Source organism: Pristiophorus japonicus, chromosome 1, assembly GCF_044704955.1.
Source record: "Pristiophorus japonicus isolate sPriJap1 chromosome 1, sPriJap1.hap1, whole genome shotgun sequence".
NCBI lineage: Eukaryota > Metazoa > Chordata > Chondrichthyes > Pristiophoridae > Pristiophorus > Pristiophorus japonicus.
This window is the reverse complement of record NC_091977.1, coordinates 543,618,045-543,639,361: the sequence shown is the minus strand read 5'-3', so window position 1 is coordinate 543,639,361 and position 21,317 is coordinate 543,618,045. Positions and strand designations below refer to the sequence as shown.

General features: G+C 49.5%; 1 protein-coding gene across 5 annotated transcripts in view; it reads right to left on the bottom strand.

The window, feature by feature from the left end:
- Positions 1–21,317, bottom strand: part of atg9b (autophagy related 9B) — a 94,454-nt gene that overhangs the window by 47,798 nt on the left and 25,339 nt on the right. For all 5 annotated transcript variants that reach the window (XM_070897039.1, XM_070897054.1, XM_070897047.1 and 2 more), the window contains exons 4-5: positions 13,241–13,305; positions 10,128–10,292 (exon numbers count right to left, since the gene is read on the bottom strand). In XM_070897039.1, coding sequence (XP_070753140.1) covers positions 10,128–10,292; positions 13,241–13,305 — 230 coding nt within the window. The remainder of the gene's footprint in view (positions 1–10,127; positions 10,293–13,240; positions 13,306–21,317) is intronic.

The following is a 21,317-nucleotide window of genomic DNA, read 5'->3' as shown; positions in this document are numbered from 1 at the left end:
CAGGGAGCGAGAGAGAGAGAGAGACAGGGAGCGGGAGAGAGAGAGAGACAGGGAGCGAGAGAGAGAGAGAGACAGGGAGCGAGAGAGAGAGAGAGACAGGGAGCGAGAGAGAGAGAGACAGGGAGCGAGAGAGAGAGAGACAGGGAGCGAGAGAGAGAGAGAGACAGGGAGCGAGAGAGAGAGAGACAGGGAGCGAGAGAGAGAGAGAGACAGGGAGCGAGAGAGAGAGAGACAGGGAGCGAGAGAGAGAGAGACAGGGAGCGAGAGAGAGAGAGACAGGGAGCGAGAGAGAGAGAGACAGGGAGCGAGAGAGAGAGAGAGACAGGGAGCGAGAGAGAGAGAGAGACAGGGAGCGAGAGAGAGAGAGACAGGGAGCGAGAGAGAGAGAGAGAGACAGGGAGCGAGAGAGAGAGAGAGAGAGACAGGGAGCGAGAGAGAGAGAGACAGGGAGCGAGAGAGAGAGAGACAGGGAGCGAGAGAGAGAGAGACAGGGAGCGAGAGAGAGAGAGACAGGGAGCGAGAGAGAGAGAGACAGGGAGCGAGAGAGAGAGAGACAGGGAGCGAGAGAGAGAGAGACAGGGAGCGAGAGAGAGAGAGACAGGGAGCGAGAGAGAGAGAGACAGGGAGCGAGAGAGAGAGAGACAGGGAGCGAGAGAGAGAGAGACAGGGAGCGAGAGAGAGAGAGACAGGGAGCGAGAGAGAGAGAGACAGGGAGCGAGAGAGAGAGAGACAGGGAGCGAGAGAGAGAGAGACAGGGAGCGAGAGAGAGAGAGACAGGGAGCGAGAGAGAGAGAGACAGGGAGCGAGAGAGAGAGAGACAGGGAGCGAGAGAGAGAGAGACAGGGAGCGAGAGAGAGAGAGACAGGGAGCGAGAGAGAGAGAGACAGGGAGCGAGAGAGAGAGAGACAGGGAGCGAGAGAGAGAGACAGGGAGCGAGAGAGAGAGAGACAGGGAGCGAGAGAGAGAGAGACAGGGAGCGAGAGAGAGAGAGACAGGGAGCGAGAGAGAGAGAGACAGGGAGCGAGAGAGAGAGAGACAGGGAGCGAGAGAGAGAGAGACAGGGAGCGAGAGAGAGAGAGACAGGGAGCGGAGAGAGAGAGAGACAGGGAGCGAGAGAGAGAGAGACAGGGAGCGAGAGAGAGAGAGACAGGGAGCGAGAGAGAGAGAGACAGGGAGCGAGAGAGAGAGAGACAGGGAGCGAGAGAGAGAGAGAGACAGGGAGCGAGAGAGAGAGAGACAGGGAGCGAGAGAGAGAGAGACAGGGAGCGAGAGAGAGAGAGACAGGGAGCGAGAGAGAGAGAGACAGGGAGCGAGAGAGAGAGAGACAGGGAGCGAGAGAGAGAGAGACAGGGAGCGAGAGAGAGAGAGACAGGGAGCGAGAGAGAGAGAGACAGGGAGCGAGAGAGAGAGAGACAGGGAGCGAGAGAGAGAGAGACAGGGAGCGAGAGAGAGAGAGACAGGGAGCGAGAGAGAGAGAGACAGGGAGCGAGAGAGAGAGAGACAGGGAGCAGAGAGAGAGAGACAGGGAGCGAGAGAGAGAGAGACAGGGAGCGAGAGAGAGAGAGACAGGGAGCGGAGAGAGAGAGAGACAGGGAGCGAGAGAGAGAGAGACAGGGAGCGAGAGAGAGAGAGACAGGGAGCGAGAGAGAGAGAGACAGGGAGCGAGAGAGAGAGAGACAGGGAGCGAGAGAGAGAGAGACAGGGAGCGAGAGAGAGAGAGACAGGGAGCGAGAGAGAGAGAGACAGGGAGCGAGAGAGAGAGAGACAGGGAGCGAGAGAGAGAGAGACAGGGAGCGAGAGAGAGAGAGACAGGGAGCGAGAGAGAGAGAGAGACAGGGAGCGAGAGAGAGAGAGACAGGGAGCGAGAGAGAGAGAGACAGGGAGCGAGAGAGAGAGAGACAGGGAGCGAGAGAGAGAGAGACAGGGAGCGAGAGAGAGAGAGACAGGGAGCGAGAGAGAGAGAGACAGGGAGCGAGAGAGAGAGAGACAGGGAGCGAGAGAGAGAGAGACAGGGAGCGAGAGAGAGAGAGACAGGGAGCGAGAGAGAGAGAGAGACAGGGAGCGAGAGAGAGAGAGACAGGGAGCGAGAGAGAGAGAGACAGGGAGCGGAGAGAGAGAGAGACAGGGAGCGAGAGAGAGAGAGACAGGGAGCGAGAGAGAGAGAGACAGGGAGCGAGAGAGAGAGAGACAGGGAGCGAGAGAGAGAGAGAGACAGGGAGCGAGAGAGAGAGAGACAGGGAGCGAGAGAGAGAGAGACAGGGAGCGAGAGAGAGAGAGACAGGGAGCGAGAGAGAGAGAGACAGGGAGCGAGAGAGAGAGAGACAGGGAGCGAGAGAGAGAGAGACAGGGAGCGAGAGAGAGAGAGACAGGGAGCGAGAGAGAGAGAGACAGGGAGCGAGAGAGAGAGAGACAGGGAGCGAGAGAGAGAGAGACAGGGAGCGAGAGAGAGAGAGACAGGGAGCGAGAGAGAGAGAGACAGGGAGCGAGAGAGAGAGAGACAGGGAGCGAGAGAGAGAGAGACAGGGAGCGAGAGAGAGAGAGACAGGGAGCGAGAGAGAGAGAGACAGGGAGCGAGAGAGAGAGAGACAGGGAGCGAGAGAGAGAGAGACAGGGAGCGAGAGAGAGAGAGACAGGGAGCGAGAGAGAGAGAGACAGGGAGCGAGAGAGAGAGAGACAGGGAGCGAGAGAGAGAGAGACAGGGAGCGAGAGAGAGAGAGACAGGGAGCGAGAGAGAGAGAGACAGGGAGCGAGAGAGAGAGAGACAGGGAGCGAGAGAGAGAGAGACAGGGAGCGAGAGAGAGAGAGACAGGGAGCGAGAGAGAGAGAGACAGGGAGCGAGAGAGAGAGAGACAGGGAGCGAGAGAGAGAGAGACAGGGAGCGAGAGAGAGAGAGACAGGGAGCGAGAGAGAGAGAGACAGGGAGCGAGAGAGAGAGAGACAGGGAGCGAGAGAGAGAGAGACAGGGAGCGAGAGAGAGAGAGACAGGGAGCGAGAGAGAGAGAGACAGGGAGCGAGAGAGAGAGAGACAGGGAGCGAGAGAGAGAGAGACAGGGAGCGAGAGAGAGAGAGACAGGGAGCGAGAGAGAGAGAGACAGGGAGCGAGAGAGAGAGAGACAGGGAGCGAGAGAGAGAGACAGGGAGCGAGAGAGAGAGACAGGGAGCGAGAGAGAGAGACAGGGAGCGAGAGAGAGAGAGACAGGGAGCGAGAGAGAGAGAGACAGGGAGCGAGAGAGAGAGACAGGGAGCGAGAGAGAGAGACAGGGAGCGAGAGAGAGAGACAGGGAGCGAGAGAGAGAGACAGGGAGCGAGAGAGAGAGACAGGGAGCGAGAGAGAGAGACAGGGAGCGAGAGAGAGAGACAGGGAGCGAGAGAGAGAGACAGGGAGCGAGAGAGAGAGACAGGGAGCGAGAGAGAGAGACAGGGAGCGAGAGAGAGAGACAGGGAGCGAGAGAGAGAGACAGGGAGCGAGAGAGAGAGACAGGGAGCGAGAGAGAGAGACAGGGAGCGAGAGAGAGAGACAGGGAGCGAGAGAGAGAGAGACAGGGAGCGAGAGAGAGAGAGACAGGGAGCGAGAGAGAGAGACAGGGAGCGAGAGAGAGAGACAGGGAGCGAGAGAGAGAGACAGGGAGCGAGAGAGAGAGACAGGGAGCGAGAGAGAGAGACAGGGAGCGAGAGAGAGAGACAGGGAGCGAGAGAGAGAGACAGGGAGCGAGAGAGAGAGACAGGGAGCGAGAGAGAGAGACAGGGAGCGAGAGAGAGAGACAGGGAGCGAGAGAGAGAGACAGGGAGCGAGAGAGAGAGACAGGGAGCGAGAGAGAGAGACAGGGAGCGAGAGAGAGAGACAGGGAGCGAGAGAGAGAGACAGGGAGCGAGAGAGAGAGACAGGGAGCGAGAGAGAGAGACAGGGAGCGAGAGAGAGAGACAGGGAGCGAGAGAGAGAGACAGGGAGCGAGAGAGAGAGACAGGGAGCGAGAGAGAGAGACAGGGAGCGAGAGAGAGAGACAGGGAGCGAGAGAGAGAGACAGGGAGCGAGAGAGAGAGACAGGGAGCGAGAGAGAGAGACAGGGAGCGAGAGAGAGAGACAGGGAGCGAGAGAGAGAGACAGGGAGCGAGAGAGAGAGACAGGGAGCGAGAGAGAGAGACAGGGAGCGAGAGAGAGAGACAGGGAGCGAGAGAGAGAGACAGGGAGCGAGAGAGAGAGACAGGGAGCGAGAGAGAGAGACAGGGAGCGAGAGAGAGAGACAGGGAGCGAGAGAGAGAGACAGGGAGCGAGAGAGAGAGACAGGGAGCGAGAGAGAGAGACAGGGAGCGAGAGAGACAGGGAGAGAGAGAGACAGGGAGAGAGAGAGAGTGTGTGTGTGAGAATAGAGAGATGAGGAAAGAGATAGAAGGAGAAAGAATGGAGACAGGGAGGGAGGAGTCGAGAGAGAGGGAGACATAGAGAAAAAGAAAAAAGGAAGATGGTTCAGAAGGTAGTTCCATAAACAGATGATTCACAGTTCTAATTGGGATATGCCCATGAAATACAGCTGAGATTGAGTTTTTGATCCTTTTGTTTGTTTTACTGACAGGTGTTGAAAAGCCGCAGGCAGACATAGTGCTTTGCATCGTCAGCAAATTTGGATACATTGCACTTGGTCCCTTCATCAAAGTTATTAATATTTATTGTGAATAGCGGAGACCCAGCACTGATCTTTGCGGCACCTCTGTTTTCTGTCCGTTAACTATTCCTCTATCCATGTTAATACATTATATGGTCTGTTTCTGTGCTGTATATCCTATGTAATCCGATGTAAATGGGAGGATACTGAGAAGTGTAGAGGAACAGAGGGATCTTGGAGTGCATGAGGACAGATGGATAAGATAGTGAAGAAGGCATACGGAATACTTGCCTTTATTAGCCGAGGCATAGAATATAAGAGCAGGGAGGTTATGCTTGAACTGTATAAAACACTGGTAAGACCGCAGCTAGAGTACTGTGTACAGTTCTGGTCACACATTACAGGAAAGATGTGATTGCACAAGAGAGGGTACAGAGGAGATTTACGAGGATGTTGCCAGGACTGGAGAATTTTAACTATGTGGAAAGATTGGATAGGCTGGGGTTGTTTTCTTTGGAAAAGTGGAGGATGATGGGAGACTTAATTGAGGTGTATAAAATTATGAGGGGCCTGGATAGAGTAGATAGGATGGGCCTATATCTCTTAACATAGGGGTCAATAACCAGGGGCCATAGATTTAAAGTAATTGGTAGAAAAATTAGAGGGGAGTTGAGGAGAACTTTTTTCACCCAGAGAGTGGTGGGGTCTGGAACTCACTACCTGAAAGGGTGGTAGAGGCAGAAACCTTCATTGCATTAAAAAAGTATTTGGATGTGTACTTGAAATGCCGTAACCTACAGGGCTACGGACCAAGAGCTGGAAAGTGGGATTAGGCTGAATAGCTCTTTTTCAGCCAGCACAGACACGATGGGCCGAATGGCCTCCTTCTGTGCCATAATGATTCTATGATTGATTTAGGAGTCCATGTACAGATACAAAAGAAGTCAAAAAGCCTATGGAATATTGGCCTTTATAACTAGAGGGCTAGAATATAAAGGGGTAGAAGTTATGCTGCAGCTCGACAAAGCCTTGGTTAGATCACATCTGGAGCACTGCGAGCAGTACTGGGCACCGCGCCTTAGAAAGGATATATTGGCCTTCAAAGGAGCGCAGAGCAGATTCATTGGAGTTGTGAGGAGGTCGTAAAGAATATACAAAGGGATACAGACAGGCTCAGTGAGTGGGCAAACATTTGGCAGATAGACTATAATGTGGGAAAATTTGAGATTATCCACTTTGGTAGGAAAAATAAAAAAGCAAATTACTATTTAAATGGGGAGAGATTACAAAATGCTGCAGTACAGAGAGATCTCGGGGGGTTCTTGTACATGAAACATTAAAAAGTTAGCATGCAGGTACAGCAAGTAAGCAGGAAGGCAAATGAGGAGGGAGTATAAAAGCAGGGAAGTCCTGCTCCAACTGTACAGGGCGTTGGTAAGACCAGACCTGGAGTACTGCGGACAGTTCTGGTCTCATTATTTAAGGAAGGATATACTTGTCTTGGAGGCAGTTCAGAGAAGGTTCACTCGGTTGATCCCTGAGATGAAGGGGTTGTCATATGAAGAAAGGTTGGGCCGATACTCCTTGGAGTTGAGAAGAATGAGTGGTGATCTTATTGAAACATACAGGATACAAAGTAGATGCAGAGAGGATGTTTCCCCTCATGGGGGAATCTAGAACTGGGGGACATAGTCTTAGAATAAGGGGCCGCCCATTTAAAACTGAGAGGAGGAGAAATTTTTTCTCTCAGAGGGCCATGAATCTTTGGAATTCTCTACCCCAGGGAGCTGTGGAGGCTGGATCATTGAATATATTTAAGGCTGAGATAGACAGATTTTTGAGTGACAAGGGAGTCAAGGGTTATGGGGAGCGAGTGGGAAGTGCAGCTGAGTCCATGATCAGATCAGCCATGATCTTATTGAATGCAGAGCAGGCTCGAGGGGCCAAATGGCCTACTCCTGCTCCTATTTCTTATGTTCTTATGATATCCTCCTGCAGTCCATGACTTTCCTCTTCATTATCAATCTTACAGCCAATTTTAGTGTCATCTGCAAACTTCTTAATCATATCCCCTATATTCAAATCTAAATAATTGATATATACCACAAAATGCAAGGGACCCAGTACTGAGCCCTGGGGAACCTCACTGGAAACATCCTTCCAGTCACAAAAACATCCATCAACCATTACCCTGTGCTTCCTATCTCCAAGCCAATTTTGGATCCAACTTGCCACTTTGTCCTGGATCCCATGGGCTTTAACCTTCATGACCAGTTTACCATGTGGGACCTTATCAAAAACTTTGCTAAAGTCCATATACACTACATCGTACGCACTGCCCTCATCGACCCTCCTGGTTACCTTCTCGAAAAATTCAATCAGGTTCGCCAAACACGATCTTCCGTTAACAAATCCGCGCTGACTGTCCCTAATTAATCCTCACCTTTCCAAATGCAGACTTATCCTGTCTTTCAGGAGTTTTTCCAATATTTTTCCCACCACTGAGGTTAGTCTAACAGGCCTGTAATTACTCGGCCTATCCCTTTCTCCCTTCTTAAACAAGGGTACTACATTAGCAGTCCTCCATTCCTCAGGCAACCTGCCTGAATCCAAAGAGGACTGGAAAATGATGTTCAAGGCCTCTGCTATTTTCTCTTTTGCTTCGCTCAACAGCATGGGATGCATTTCATCTGGGCTTGGGGACTTATCCACTTTCTAAGCCGCTAAAACCTTTAATACCTTCTCTTTCACTATGTTTATTTCATCCAGAATTTCACTCCTCCAATAGCAGTATCTGCATTGCCCCTTTCCTTTGTGAAAACAGACACAAAGTATTCATTAAGAACCATACTAACATCTTCCGCCTCCACCCCAGATTACCCTCATGGTCTCCAATTGGCCCTACCCTTTCCTTTAGTTATCCTCTTACTCTTAATATATTTATAGAACATCTTTGGGTTTTCCTTGATTTTACTTGCCAAGAATTTTTCATGCTCTCTCTTAGCATTCCTAATCTCCATTTTAATTTTACCTCTGAACTTTCTATATTCCTTCAGAGATTCTACAGTATTTAGCTGTTGGTATAGCTTCCCTTTTTTTCTTTATCCTCCCCTGTAAGTCCCTAGACATCCAGGGGGCTCTCGAATTATTTTTCCCAGCCTTTTTCTTTAAAGGCACATGTTTGGTGTGAGCCTTCCGGATCTCCTCCTTGAATGCCTCCCACTGTTCCGACACTGATTTACCCACAAGTAGCTGTTTCCAGTCCACTGTGGTCAAATCACTTCTCAACTTAATAAAGTTAGCTTTTCCCAATTTGGGACTTTTATTCCTGGTCTATCCTTGTCCCTTATCCATAACTATCTTGAAGCTGACTGAATTATGGTCATTGGCACCCAAGTGCTCCCCCACTAATACCCCTTCAACCTGCCCAGCTTCATTCCCCAAAAACTAAATCCAGAACCGGCCCCTCCCATGTTGGGCTTGTTACATACTGATTAAAAAAGTTCTCTTGGATGCATTTTAAGAATTATGCACCCTCTATACCTTCACACTATATTTGTCCCAATCAATATTTGGATAGTTAAAATCCCCTACTATTATTGCCCTATGCTTTTTGGACTTCACAGCAATGTGCCGACATATTTTCTCCTCTATCTCCCTCCCACAGTTTTGGGGGTCTATAATACACGCCCAGCAATGTGATCGCCCCTTTTTTTATTTTTCAGCTCGAACCATATGGCCTCATTTGATGATCCCTCCAACATATCATCCCTCCTCACCCCTGCAATAGTTTCTTTAATCAGTACCACAACCCCCTCCCCCCCCCCTTTTTACCCCCCTCTCTGTCTTGTCTAAAAATCCTGTAACCAGGAATATTGAGCTGCCAAACCTGGCCCTCTATCAGCCATGTCTCTGTAATGGTTATAATGTCATATTCCTAAGTGTCTACCTTTGCTCATAGCTCATTCACCTTATTTGCTTTACTCCTTACATTGAAGTATATACCATTCAGCACAGGACGATCTCCTTGATTACTACTTTCTAATACCGGTTTCCTGTCTTACAGATTCACTTTCTACATTCTTGCTTTCCAATTTCAGCTTTACTTCCTTTCCCTATTGAATTTGTTCTCAGGTTCCCATCCCCCTGCCAAGCTAGTTTAAACTCTCCCCAACAGCACGAGCAAAACTCCCTGTGAGGATATTGGTCCCGGCGCTGTTAGGGTGCAACCCGTCCGGTTTGTACATGTCCCATCTCCCCCAGAAGCGGTCCCACTGCCTCAGGAATTTAAAGCCCTCCCTCCTGCACAAACTCTCCAGCCACGTGTTCATCCTCCCAACCTTCGATTCCTGTACTCATTAGCATGTGGCACCGGTAGTAACCCGGAGATTACTACTTTTGAGGTCCTATCCTTTAATTTTTCTCCTAACTCCCTAAATTCTGCCTGCAGGACCTCATCTCTCTTTATTAAAAGAGAAATAAAAAGGGAAAGAAAGATTGGATTGAGAGAAAAGACAGAAATTTCAAGTTTTTAAAACTCTCCAACAATAGTTAAGACCTGAAGGAATGAGATTCCACACTTGTAATAGAAAATGTTCAGAGGTTAACTGGCATTAACACTTATCATGTCATTAAAAGGATACTTACACTTGTAATGACTTGATTTAACTTTGAGATGAGTTTTCTCCGTATTCACAATGCAGGTACAGGACCTTCACGTCGCTCAGGGCATTTTGACGGAGAGCCAGACAGCGAGATGCGATTTTTGCAAAACGGAGTGGCGCATCTCCCACAGCAACGCCTCGATTTCCGCATTCAGTCGCGCATCTGCTGTCGCCTGAAGTGGCTGTGGCATTTGCACATAAATAACGGCGAGCAGCCATAGCCTCACCATGACTTCAACCAACCAGACCAACATCCCCAGCATCGAAGCACTGACCACACTCGACCAGCTCCGCTGGGCAGGCCACATTGTTCGCATGCCAAACACGAAACTCCCAAAGCAAGCGCTCTACTTGGAACTCCTTCACAGCAAACGAGCCAAAGGTGGGCAGAGGAAACGTTACAGGGACACCCTCAAAGCCTCCCTGATAAAGTGCAACATCCCCACCGACACCTGGGAGTCCCTGGCCAAAGACCGCCCTAAGTGGAGGAAGTGCATCCGGGAGGGCGCTGAGCACCTCGAGTCTCGTCACCGAGAGCATGCAGAAACCAAGCGCAGGCAGCGGAAGGAGCGTGCGGTAAACTTGTCCCACCCTCCCCTTCCCTCAACCACTGTCTGTCCCACCTGTGACAGAGACTGTGGTTCCCATATTGGACTATTCAGCCACCTAAGGACTCATTTTTAGAGTGGAAGCAAGTCTTCCTCGATTCCAAGGGACTGCCTATGATGATGATGACTTCGACACCAGATTTTGGGCCGATATGTAGATGAATAGGATTTTGGATTTATGTACCGATTTGGTTCAGCTCCTCTGCTGCCCTCCCGCACCCCCCCCCACCCCCGCACCCAGCGATAACTCTCACCTTGTGGTGCATTCCTCAGTGGGTAGAATTGCATCAGGCAAAGTGACTTTATTCCTCTCCGGGTGACTGGAGCCTGTGTGATTTATAAACTTATTTGCAAATAGCACATCGTATTCCACGCAGTTGAACAGGAAAGTAGTGAATAGGACAACAAACAAGAACTGCCTGAAACACAGGAGAGGGAGAGAGTTTGGCATGAAACTCAGGTAAATCAACAGACAGTCTCCAACATTCCCAATCCTGGATTTTAATTCTCTCCCGACCTCTCCTAAAAGCACCAACTCTCACTAAGGTATGGGCCACTAAGGTATGGGTTTACAGTGTATAGGGAGCTTTACTCTTTATTTGTCCGCTGTGGCTCAGTGGTAGCACTCTTGCCTCCGAGTCAGAAGGTTGTGGGTTCAAGTCCCACTCCAGGGACTTGAGCACAAAACCCAGGCTGACACTCCCAGTGCAGTGCTGAGGGAGCGCCGCACTGTCAGAGATGCCATCTTTCGGATGAGACTTTAAACTGAGGCTCCATCTGCTCTCAAATGGATGTAAAAGATCCCTGATGTCCTGGCCAATAGTTATCCCTCAAAACAGGGATCTAAACCCCATGTACCTGCCCTGGGAGTGTTTGATGGGTGGAGAGGGAGCTTTACTCTATATCTAACCTGTGCTGTACATGCCCTGGGAGTGTTTGATGGGACAGTGTGGAGGGAGCTTTACTCTGTATCTAACCCCGTGCTATACCTGCCCTGGGGGTATTTGATGGGACAGTGTAGAGGGAGCTTTACTCTGTATCTAACCCGTGCTGTACCTGCCCTGGGAGTGTTTGATGGGACAGTGTAGAACGAGCTTTACTCTGTATCTAACCACCTGTACCTGCCCTGGGGGTATTTGATGGGACAGTGTAGAGGGAGCTTTACTCTGTATCTAACCCGTGCTGTACCTGCCCTGGGAGTGTTTGATGGGACAGTGTAGAGGGAGCTTTACTCTGTATCTAACCACCTGTACCTGCCCTGGGAGTGTTTGATGGGACTGTGTAGAGGGAGCCTTACTCTGTATCGAACGTAAGAATGTAACATATAGGAGCAGGAGTAGGCTATTTGGTCCTTCAAGCCTGCTCCGCCATTCAACAAGATGATCTACCTCAACTCCAGGTTCCCGCACTATCCCCATATTCCTTAGTTCCCCAAAATTTAGCGATCTCTGTCTTGAATATACTCAACGACTCAGCATCCACAGTTCTCTGGGGTGGAGAATTCCAAAGATTCACCACCCTTTGAGTGAAGAAATTTCTCATCTCAATCCTAAATGGCCGACCCCTTATTCTGAGTCTGTGACCCTGTGTTCGATATTCCCCAGCCAGGGGAAACATTTTCTCAGCATTAACCCCGTCAAGCCCCTTAATTTTATGTTTCAATTAGATCACCTCTCATTCTTCTAAAGTTTAGGGATTATAGGCCTAGTCTACTCAATCTCTCCTCATAGAGCAATCCCTTCATCCCAGGAACTAGTCTACTGAACCTTCAGTCCACTCCCTCTAAGGCAAGTATGCCTTTCATTAAGTAAGGAGACCAAAACTGTACACAGTACTCCAAGTGTGACCTCACCAATGCCCTGTATAATTGTAGTAAAATGTCTTTACTTTTATACTCTAATCCCTTTGTAACAAAAGCTAACATACCATTTGCTTTCCTAATTGCTTGCTGTACCTGAATGTTCACTTTCTGTGATCCATGTACAAAGACACCCAGATCCCTCTGAATACCAACATTTCCCAATCTCTCACCATTTAAAAAATATTCTGCTTTTTTATTTTTCCTACCAAAGTGCAGAGCTTCACACTTCCCTACATTGTATTCCATTTGCCATGTTCGTGCCCACTCAGCTAACATCCCTCTGGAGCATCTTTGCATCCTCCCACCTAACTTTGTATCATCGGCAAACTTGGATACATTACACTCAGTCCCTTCAAATAAGTCATTAATAGATTGTAAATAGCTGAGGCCCCAGCACTGATCCTTGCAGTATCCCGCTAGTTACAGCCTGCCAACCTGAGAAAGTTCCGTTTGTTTCTACTCTCGGTTTTCCGTCCATTAACCAATCCTCAACCTATGCTAATTAATATATTACCCCCAATCCCATGATACCTAATTTTCAAAAATCCAAATATACTGCATTCACTGGTTCTCCCTTATCCATCCTACTAGTTACATCTTCAAAAAACTCTAACACATTTGTCAAACACGATTTCCCTTTCATAAAACCTTGTTGACTGCCTAATCATGTTACGATTTTCTAAATGCCCTGTTACCACATCCCCAACAATAGATTCTAGCATTTTGCCTACTACTAACTGCTATATAGGCCAGTCAGGCTAACTGACCTATAGTTCCATGATTTTTTTCTCTTCTTCCTTTCTTAAATAGCGGGGTTATGTTTGTTACCTTCCAATCCTTGAGGACTGTTCTAGAGTCGAGGGAAGTCTGGAAGATTAATACCAGTGCATCCAGTATCTCTGCAGCTACCTCTTAAAACCCTAGGATGCAGGTCATCAGGTCCAGGGGATTTGTTGCCACTTAGTCCCATTAATTTCTCCAGTACTATGTCTTTACTTATAAGACAGATTTTTGATCGATAAGGGTGTCAAGGGTTATGGGGAATGGGCAGGGAAGTGGAGTTGAGGCAAGGATCAGATCAGCCATGATCTTATTGAATGGCAGAGCAGGCTCGAGGGGCCTACTCCTGTTCCTATTTCTGATGTTCTTATGTACTTATACTGATTTCAAGTTCCTCATTCTCTGTAGACCCATGGTTCCCCATTATTCCCGGAATTTTTTTTGTGTGTCTTCTACTGTGAAGACAGATGCAAAGTATTTGTTTTAATGTCTCTGCCATTTCCTGATTGCCCATTATAATTTCTCCTGTCTCTGCCTCTAATGGGCCCACATTTACTTCCACTAATCTCTTCCTATTTACATACCCATAGAAATGTTTACAATCTGTTTTTATGTCTCTTGCGAATTTACTCTCATTCATTTTTCAAACTGTCTGAACACGCCTTGGTCACGAAATTTAACATGCGCCTGGGAGAGTAAGGGTTTCAGCAACAAGAATATACTTACACCAGCTCGAAGAATTCAGAAAGCATCATGCAGGCAAAGCCATTCTTCTGGTGGAAATGATAGATGTGGAGAAGTTAAGGCAAGTCTTATTGTTGTGGCAGTAGGTCTGCAGACCCGCTGCCGTGCAGACACCTCCCACCATGCAGACCCACTGCCGTGTAGACACCTCCCACCATGCAGACCCACTGCCGTGTAGACACCTCCCACCATGCAGACCCACTGCCGTGCAGACACCTCCCACCATGCAGACCCACTGCCGTGTAGACACCTCCCACTATGCAGACCCACTGCCGTGCAGACACCTCCCACCATGCAGACCCACTGCCGTGTAGACACCTCCCACCATGCAGACCCACTGCCGTGCAGACACCTCCCACCATGCAGACCCACTGCCGTGTAGACACCTCCCACCATGCAGACCCACTGCCGTGCAGACACCTCCCACCATGCAGACCCACTGCCGTGTAGACACCTCCCACCATGCAGACCCACTGCCGTGCAGATACCTCCCACCATGCAGACCCACTGCCGTGCAGACACCTCCCACCATGCAGACCCACTGCCGTGTAGACACCTCCCACCATGCAGACCCACTGCCGTGCAGATACCTCCCACCATGCAGACCCACTGCCGTGCAGACACCTCCCACCATGCAAACCCACTGCCGTGTAGACACCTCCCACCATGCAGACCCACTGCCGTGCAGATACCTCCCACCATGCAGACCCACTGCCGTGTAGACACCTCCCACCATGCAGACCCGCTGCCGTGCAGACACCTCCCACCATGCAGACCCACTGCCGTGCAGATACCTCCCACCATGCAGACCCACTGCCGTGTAGACACCTCCCACTATGCAGACCCACTGCCGTGCAGATACCTCCCACCATGCAGACCCACTGCCGTGTAGACACCTCCCACCATGCAGACCCACTGCTGCTACTACGGTACTTGTTTAAAAATATTCATTTCCTGGACATGGCTGTCACTGGTGAAGTCAGCATTTATAATTGCAGTGCATCTTGTAGATGGTACACACTGCAGCCACGGTGCGCCGGTGGTGGAGGGAGTGAGTGTTGGAGGTGGTGGATGGGGGGCCGATCAAGCGGCTGCTTTGTCCTGGATGGTGTCGAGCTTCTTCAGTGTTGTTGGAGCTGCACTCATCCAGGCAAGTGGGGAGTGTTCCATCACACTCCTGACTTGTGCTTTGTAGATAGTGGAGAGGCTTTGGGGAGTCACTCATTGCAGAATACTCAGCATCTGACCTGCTCGAATAGCCACGGCATTTATGTGGCTGGTCCAGTTGAGTTTCTGGTCAATGGTGACCCCTAGGATGTTGATCGTGGGAGATTTGGCCCCAACGACCACAGCCATCTTCCTTGTGCTAGGTATGACACGAGTCACTGGACAGTTTTCCCCCTGAACCTCACTGACCAGTTTTATGAGAGCTCCTTGATGCTACACTAGGTCAAACGTTGCCTTAACATCAAGGGCAGTCACTCACCTCACCTCGAGAATTCAGCTCTTTTGTCCATGTTTGGACCAAGACAGTAATGAGGTCTGGAGCCGAGTGGTCCTGTGGAACCCAAATTGAACTTCAGTGAGCAGGTTATTAGTGAGTAAGTGCCGCTTCATAGCACTGTCGATGACACCTTCCATCACTTTGCTGATGATTGAGATTGACTGATGGGGCCGGTTGGATTTGGCCTGCTTTTTGCAGACAGGACATGTTTGGGCAATTTTCCACATTGTCAGGTGTATGTCAGTGTTGTAGCTGTACTGGAACAGCATAGTTAGGGGTTCAGCTTGCATTTGTAATGGTGGAGACTCAGGAAGAGGCCGAGAAGGATAATCCACTCGGCCCATCTTGCTGAAGATGGTTGCTGCTTGATCAGTTTTTAATCTAGCCCACTTAGCACAATGATAGTGCCACACAACACGATGGAGTATGTCCTCAGTGTGAAGAAAGGACTTCGTTTCCACATGGTCTGTGCGGTGGCTCCTACCAATGCTGTCATGGACAGATACATCTGCGACAGGTAGACTGACGAGGATGAGGTCAAGTAGGTTTTTCCTGGTGTTGGTTCTCTCACCACCTTCAGGACTCGGCCAGCTGTGGTGCTACTGACCAACTCTAGACAATGAAGTCCCCCACCCAGATACATTCTGTGCCCTTGCTACTCTCAGTGCTTCTTCCAAGTGGTGTTCAACCTGGAGGAGTACTGATTCATCAGCTGACGGTGGTACTCAGCAGGAGGTTTCCTTGTCCATGTTTGACGTGAAGCCATGAGACTTAATGGGGTCAATGCTGAGGACTTGGGAATGGTAGCATAGTGGTAATGTCACTGGACTAGTAATCCAGAGGCCTGCACTAAAGATTAAGAGACACGAGTTCACTCCCAACGTGGAGGAATTTAAATTCAGTTAATTAAATAATCTGGACAAAAAAGCTAGTATCCGTAATGGTGACCATGAAACTATCAGATTGTCGTTAAAAACCCATCTGGTTCATTAATGTCCTTTAATGAAGGAAATCTGCCATCCTTACCCGGTCTGGCCTATATGTGACACCAGACCCACAGCAATGTGGTTGACTCTTAACTGCCCTCTGAAATGGCCCAGCGAGACACTCAGTTGTAATAAAACCACTACGAGAAACAGTAAGAAGAATGAAACCGGACGGATCACCCAGCATCGACCTTGGCTATGAACACGACAATGACACACCCAGCCCCGTCAACAATGCAAAGTCCTTCTCACTAACATCTGGAGACTTGTGCCAAAATTGGGAGAGCTGTCCCACAGATTAGTCGAGCAACAGCCTGACATAGTCATACTCACAGAATCATACCTTTCAGCCAATGTCCCCGACTCCTCCATCACCATCCCTGGTATGTCCTGTCACACCGGCAGGACAGACCCACCAGGGCTGGCAGCACAGTGGGGTACAGTCGGGAGGGAGGGGCCCTGGGAGTCCTTAACATTGACTCCGGATCCCATGAAATCTCATGGCTTCAGGTCAAGCATGGGCGAGGAAACCTCCTGCTGATTACCACCTACCGCCCTCCCTCAGCTGATGAATCAGTATCCTCCATGGTGGACACCACTTGGAAGAAGCAAGGGCACAGAATGTACTCTGGGTGGGGGACTTCAATGTCCATCACCAAGAGTGGCTCAGTAGCACCATTACTGACCAAACTGGCCGAGTCCTGAAGGACATAGGTGCCAGAGTGGGCCTGCGACAGGTGGTAAGAGAACCAACACGAGGGAAAAACCTACTTGACCTTGTCCTCACCAATCTACCTGTCGCAGATGTATCTGTCCATGACAGCATTGGTAGCAGTGACCACCGCACAGTCATTGTGGAGACAAAGTCCCGTCTTCACACTGAGGACACCCTCCATCGTGTTGTGTGGCACTACCACCGTGCTAAATGGGATAGATTCAGATCAGATCCAGCAGCTCAAAACTGGACATCCATGAGGCGCTGTGGACCATCAGCAGCAGCAGAATTGTATTCCACCACAATCTGTAACCTCATGGCCCGGCGTATCCCTCACTCTACCATTACCATCCAGCCAGGGGGCCAACCCTGGTTCAATGAGGAGTGTAGAAGAGTATGCCAGGAGCAGCACCAGGCGTACCTAAAAATGAGGTGCCAACCTGGGGAAGCTGCAACACAGGACTACATACATGCTAAACAGCGGGAGCAGCATGCTATAGACAGGGCTAAGTGATCCCACAATCAACAGATCAGATCAAAACTCTCCAGTCATGAACAACTAACAGGAAAGAGGATACTCCATGAATATCCCCATCTTCAATGATGGCAGAGCCCAGCACGTGAGTGCAAAAGACAAGGCTGAAGTGTTTGCAACCATCTTCAGCCAGAAGTGCTGAGTGAATGATCCATATCGGCCTCCTCCTGAGGTCCCCACCATCACAGAAGCCAGTCTTCAGCCAATTCGATTCACTCCACATGATATCAAGAAACGGCTGAGCGCACTGGATCCAGCAAAGGCTATGGGTCCCAACAACATCCTGGCTGTCGTGCTGAAGACGTGTGTTCCAGAACTAGCCGTGCCTCTAGCCAAGCTGTTCCAGTAGAGCTACAACACTGGCATCGACCCGACAATGTGGAAAACTTCCCAGGTATGTCCTGTCCACAAAAAGCAGGACAAATCCAATCCGGCCAATTACCGCCCCATCAGTCTACTCTCAATCATCAGCAAAGTGATGGAAGGCATTGTCGACAGTGCTATCAAGCGGCACTTACTCACCAATAACCTGCTCACCGATGCTCAGCTTGGGTTCTGCCAGGACCACTCGGCTCCAGACCTCATTACAGCCTTGGTCCAAACAAGAATTCCAGAGCTGAGAGTGACTGTCCTTGACATCAAGGCAGCATTTGACCGAGTGTGACATCAAGGAGCCCCAGTAAAACTGGAGTCAATGGGAATCAGGGGGAAAACTTTCCACTGGCTGGAGTCATATCGAGCACAAAGCAAAATGGTTGTGATTGTTGGAGATCAGTTATCACAGCCCCAGCACATCGCTGCAGGAGTTCCTCAGGGCAGTGTCCTAGGCCCAACCATCTTCAGCTGCTTCATCAATGACCTTCTCTCCATCATAAGGTCAGAAGTGGGGATGTTCGCTGATGACTGCACAGTGTTCAGTTCCATTCACAACTCCTCAGATAATGGAGCAGTCCATGCTCACATGCAGCAAGACCTGGATAACATTCAGGCTTGGGCTGGTAAGTGGCAAGTAACATTCACGGCACACAAGTGTCAGGCAATGACTATCTCCAACATGCGAGAGTTTAACCACCACCCCTTAACATTCAACGGCATTACCATCGTGAAATCCTTCACGATCAACATCCTGGGGGTCACCATCGACCAGAAACTTAACTGGACCAGCCACATAAATACTGTGTCAACAAGAGCAGGTCAGAGGCTGAGTATTCTGCGGTTATCCTTATTAGGCGGGAAATTGTGTTCGGGAAATTGATGGGATTGAAGGCCGATAAATCCCTAGGGCCTGATAGACTACATCCCAGAGTACTTAAGGAAGTGGCCCTAGAAATAGTGGATGCACTGGTGATAATTTTCCAGCAGTCTATTGATTCTGGATCAGTTCCTATGGACTGGAGGGTTGCTAATGTAACACCACTTTTTAAAAAAGGAGAAAACGGGTAATTATACACCGGTTAGCTTGACATCAGTAGTGGGGAAAATGTTGGAATCAATCATTAAGGATGAAATAGTAGCGCATTTGGAAAGCAGTGACAGGATTGGTCCAAGTCAGCATGGATTTATGAAGGGGAAATCATGCTTGACAAATCTTCTGGAATTTTTTCAGGATGTAACTAGTAGCTGGACAAGGGAGAACCAGTGGATGTGGTGTATATGGACTTTCAAAATACTTTTGACAAGGTCCCACACAAGAGATTGGTGTGCAAAATCAAAGCACATGGTATTGGGAGTAATGTACTGACGTGGATAGAGAACTGGTTGGCAGACAGGAAGCAGAGAGTCGGGATTAATGGGTCCTTTTCAGAATGGCAGGCAGTGACTAGTGGAGTGCCGCAGGACTCAGTGCTGGGACCCCAGCTCTTCACAATATTTATTAATGATTTAGATGATGGAATTGAGTGTAACGTCTCCAAGTTTGCAGATGACACTAAACTGGGTGGCGGTGTGAGCTGTGAGGAGGACGCTAAGAGGCTGCAGGGTGATTTGGACAGGTTAGTCGAGTGGGCAAATGCATGGCAGATGCAGTATAATGTGGATAAATGTGAGTTATCCACTTTGGGGGCAAAAACGCGAAGGCAGAATATTATCTGAATGGCGGCAGATTAGGAAAAGGGGAGGTGCAGCGAGACCTGGGTGTCATGGTTCATCAGTCATTGAAGGTTGGCATGCAGGTACAGCAGATGGTGAAGGCGGCAAATGGTATGTTGGCCTTCATAGCAAGGGGATTTGAGTATAGGAGCTGGGAGGTCTTACTGCAGTTGTACAGGGCCTTGGTGAGGCCCCACCTGGAATATTGTGTTCAGTTTTGGTCTCCTAATCTGAGGAAGGACGTTCTTGCTGTTGAGGCGATTGCAGCGAAGGTTCACCAGACTGATTCCCGGGATGCTGGACTGACATATGAGGAGAGACTGGATCGACTGGGCCTGTATTCACTGGAGTTTCGAAGGATGAGAGGGGATCTCATAGAAACATATAAAATTCTGACGGGACTGGACAGGTTAGATGCAGGAAGAATGTTCCCGATGTTGGGGAAGTCCAGAACCAGGGGTCACAGTCTAAGGATAAGGGGTAAGCCATTTAGGACCGAGGTGAGGAGAAATTTCTTCACCCAGAGAGTTGTTAACCTGTGGAATTCCCTACCACAGAGAGTTGGTAATGCCAGTTCACTGGATATATTCAAGAGGGAGTTAGATATGGCCCTTGCGGCTAAAGGGATCAAGGGGTATGGAGAGAAAGCAGGAAAGGGGTACTGAGGGAATGATCAGCCATGATCTTAATGAATGGTAGTGCAGGATCGAAGAGCCGGGTGGCCTACTCCTGCACCTATTTTCTATGTTTTTATGAGTGTCTCACCTCCTGATTCCCCAAAGCCTTTCCACCATCAACAAGGCACAAGTCAGGAGTGTGATGGAACACTCTCCACTTGCCTGGATGAGTGCAGCTCCAACACTCAAGAAGCTCGACACCATCCAGGACAAAGCAGCCGCTTGATTGGCACCTCACCCACCAATTAAACATTCACTCCCTCCACCACCGGCGCACCGTGGCTGCAGTGTGCACCATCTACAAGATGCACTGCAGCAACTCGCCAAGGCTTCTTCGGCAGCACCTCACGAATCTGTGACCTCTATCACCTGGAAGGACAAGGGCAGCAGGTGCATGGGAACACCACCACCTCCACGTTCCCCTCCCAGTCACACACCATCCTGACTTGGAAATATATTGATATTCCTTCGTCATCACTGGGTCAAAATCCTGGAATTCCCTCCCGAACAACACTGTGGGAGCACCTTCACCACACGGACTGCAGCGGTTCAAGAAGGCTTGACTAATCTGTGGACAGCTCGCCCAACCTTGGCATCAGTACCCAGGTATTAGCGAGGAGGACTTTGCAGGGTTGACTGCGCCTTCGTTGGGTCCTGATTTGATGCCGAGGTTGCAGCTAAGTGTCGTCTAGTTTTATTCATGTTTTTCTTTCTCGCGATTTGCTACAACAGAGTGTCTTGCTAGGCCCCTTCATGGGCCCATTAAGAATCAGTGTGTGGTGTCAGACTGGAGGATATTCAACACTGACAAAGACTAAATCAGCCAATTTGTCAGCAACATTTATGGCACTCTGGAATATTTTAGCTTAATATAGTGCCAAAAAATGGAAACTGTTAATTTGTTCATCAATGCACAGCCTGCAAGATCCACTGCTATCCTGAAATGTTCCATTTCTATAAAATTGATGCCTGTAATCAGAAGTGTCAAACTGATGTAAGCAATGTAAGTCAAGTGTTAATCAGACTGATGCCTATTCACAGAATCACAGAAACTTACAGCACCAAAGGTGGCCATTCGGCCCATCGTTTCCGCGCCGGCTGACAAAGAGCTACCCAGCCTGATCCCACTTTCCAGCTCTCAGTCCATAGCCCTGTAGGTTGCTGCACTTCAGGTGCACATCCAAGTACTTTTTAAATGCTATGAGGGTTTCTGCCTCTGCCAGCCTTTCAGGCAGTGAGTTCCAGATCCCCACCACCCTCTGGGTGAAGAAATTCCCCTCAAATCCCCTCTGAACCCTCCTACCAATTACTTTAAATCTATGCCCCCTGGTTGTTAACCCTCCCTGCACAGGTAAATAGTTCCTTCCTATCCACTCTATCTAGACCTCTCATAATTTTATACACCTCAATAAGGTCTCCCCTCAGCCTCCTCTGTTCCAAAGAAAACAACCCCAGCCTATCCAATCTTTCCTCATCGCTAAAATTCTCCAGTCCATCCTGGTAAATCTCCTCTGTACCCTGTATTAATGTTATACCTGTACCATTGATTTCTGT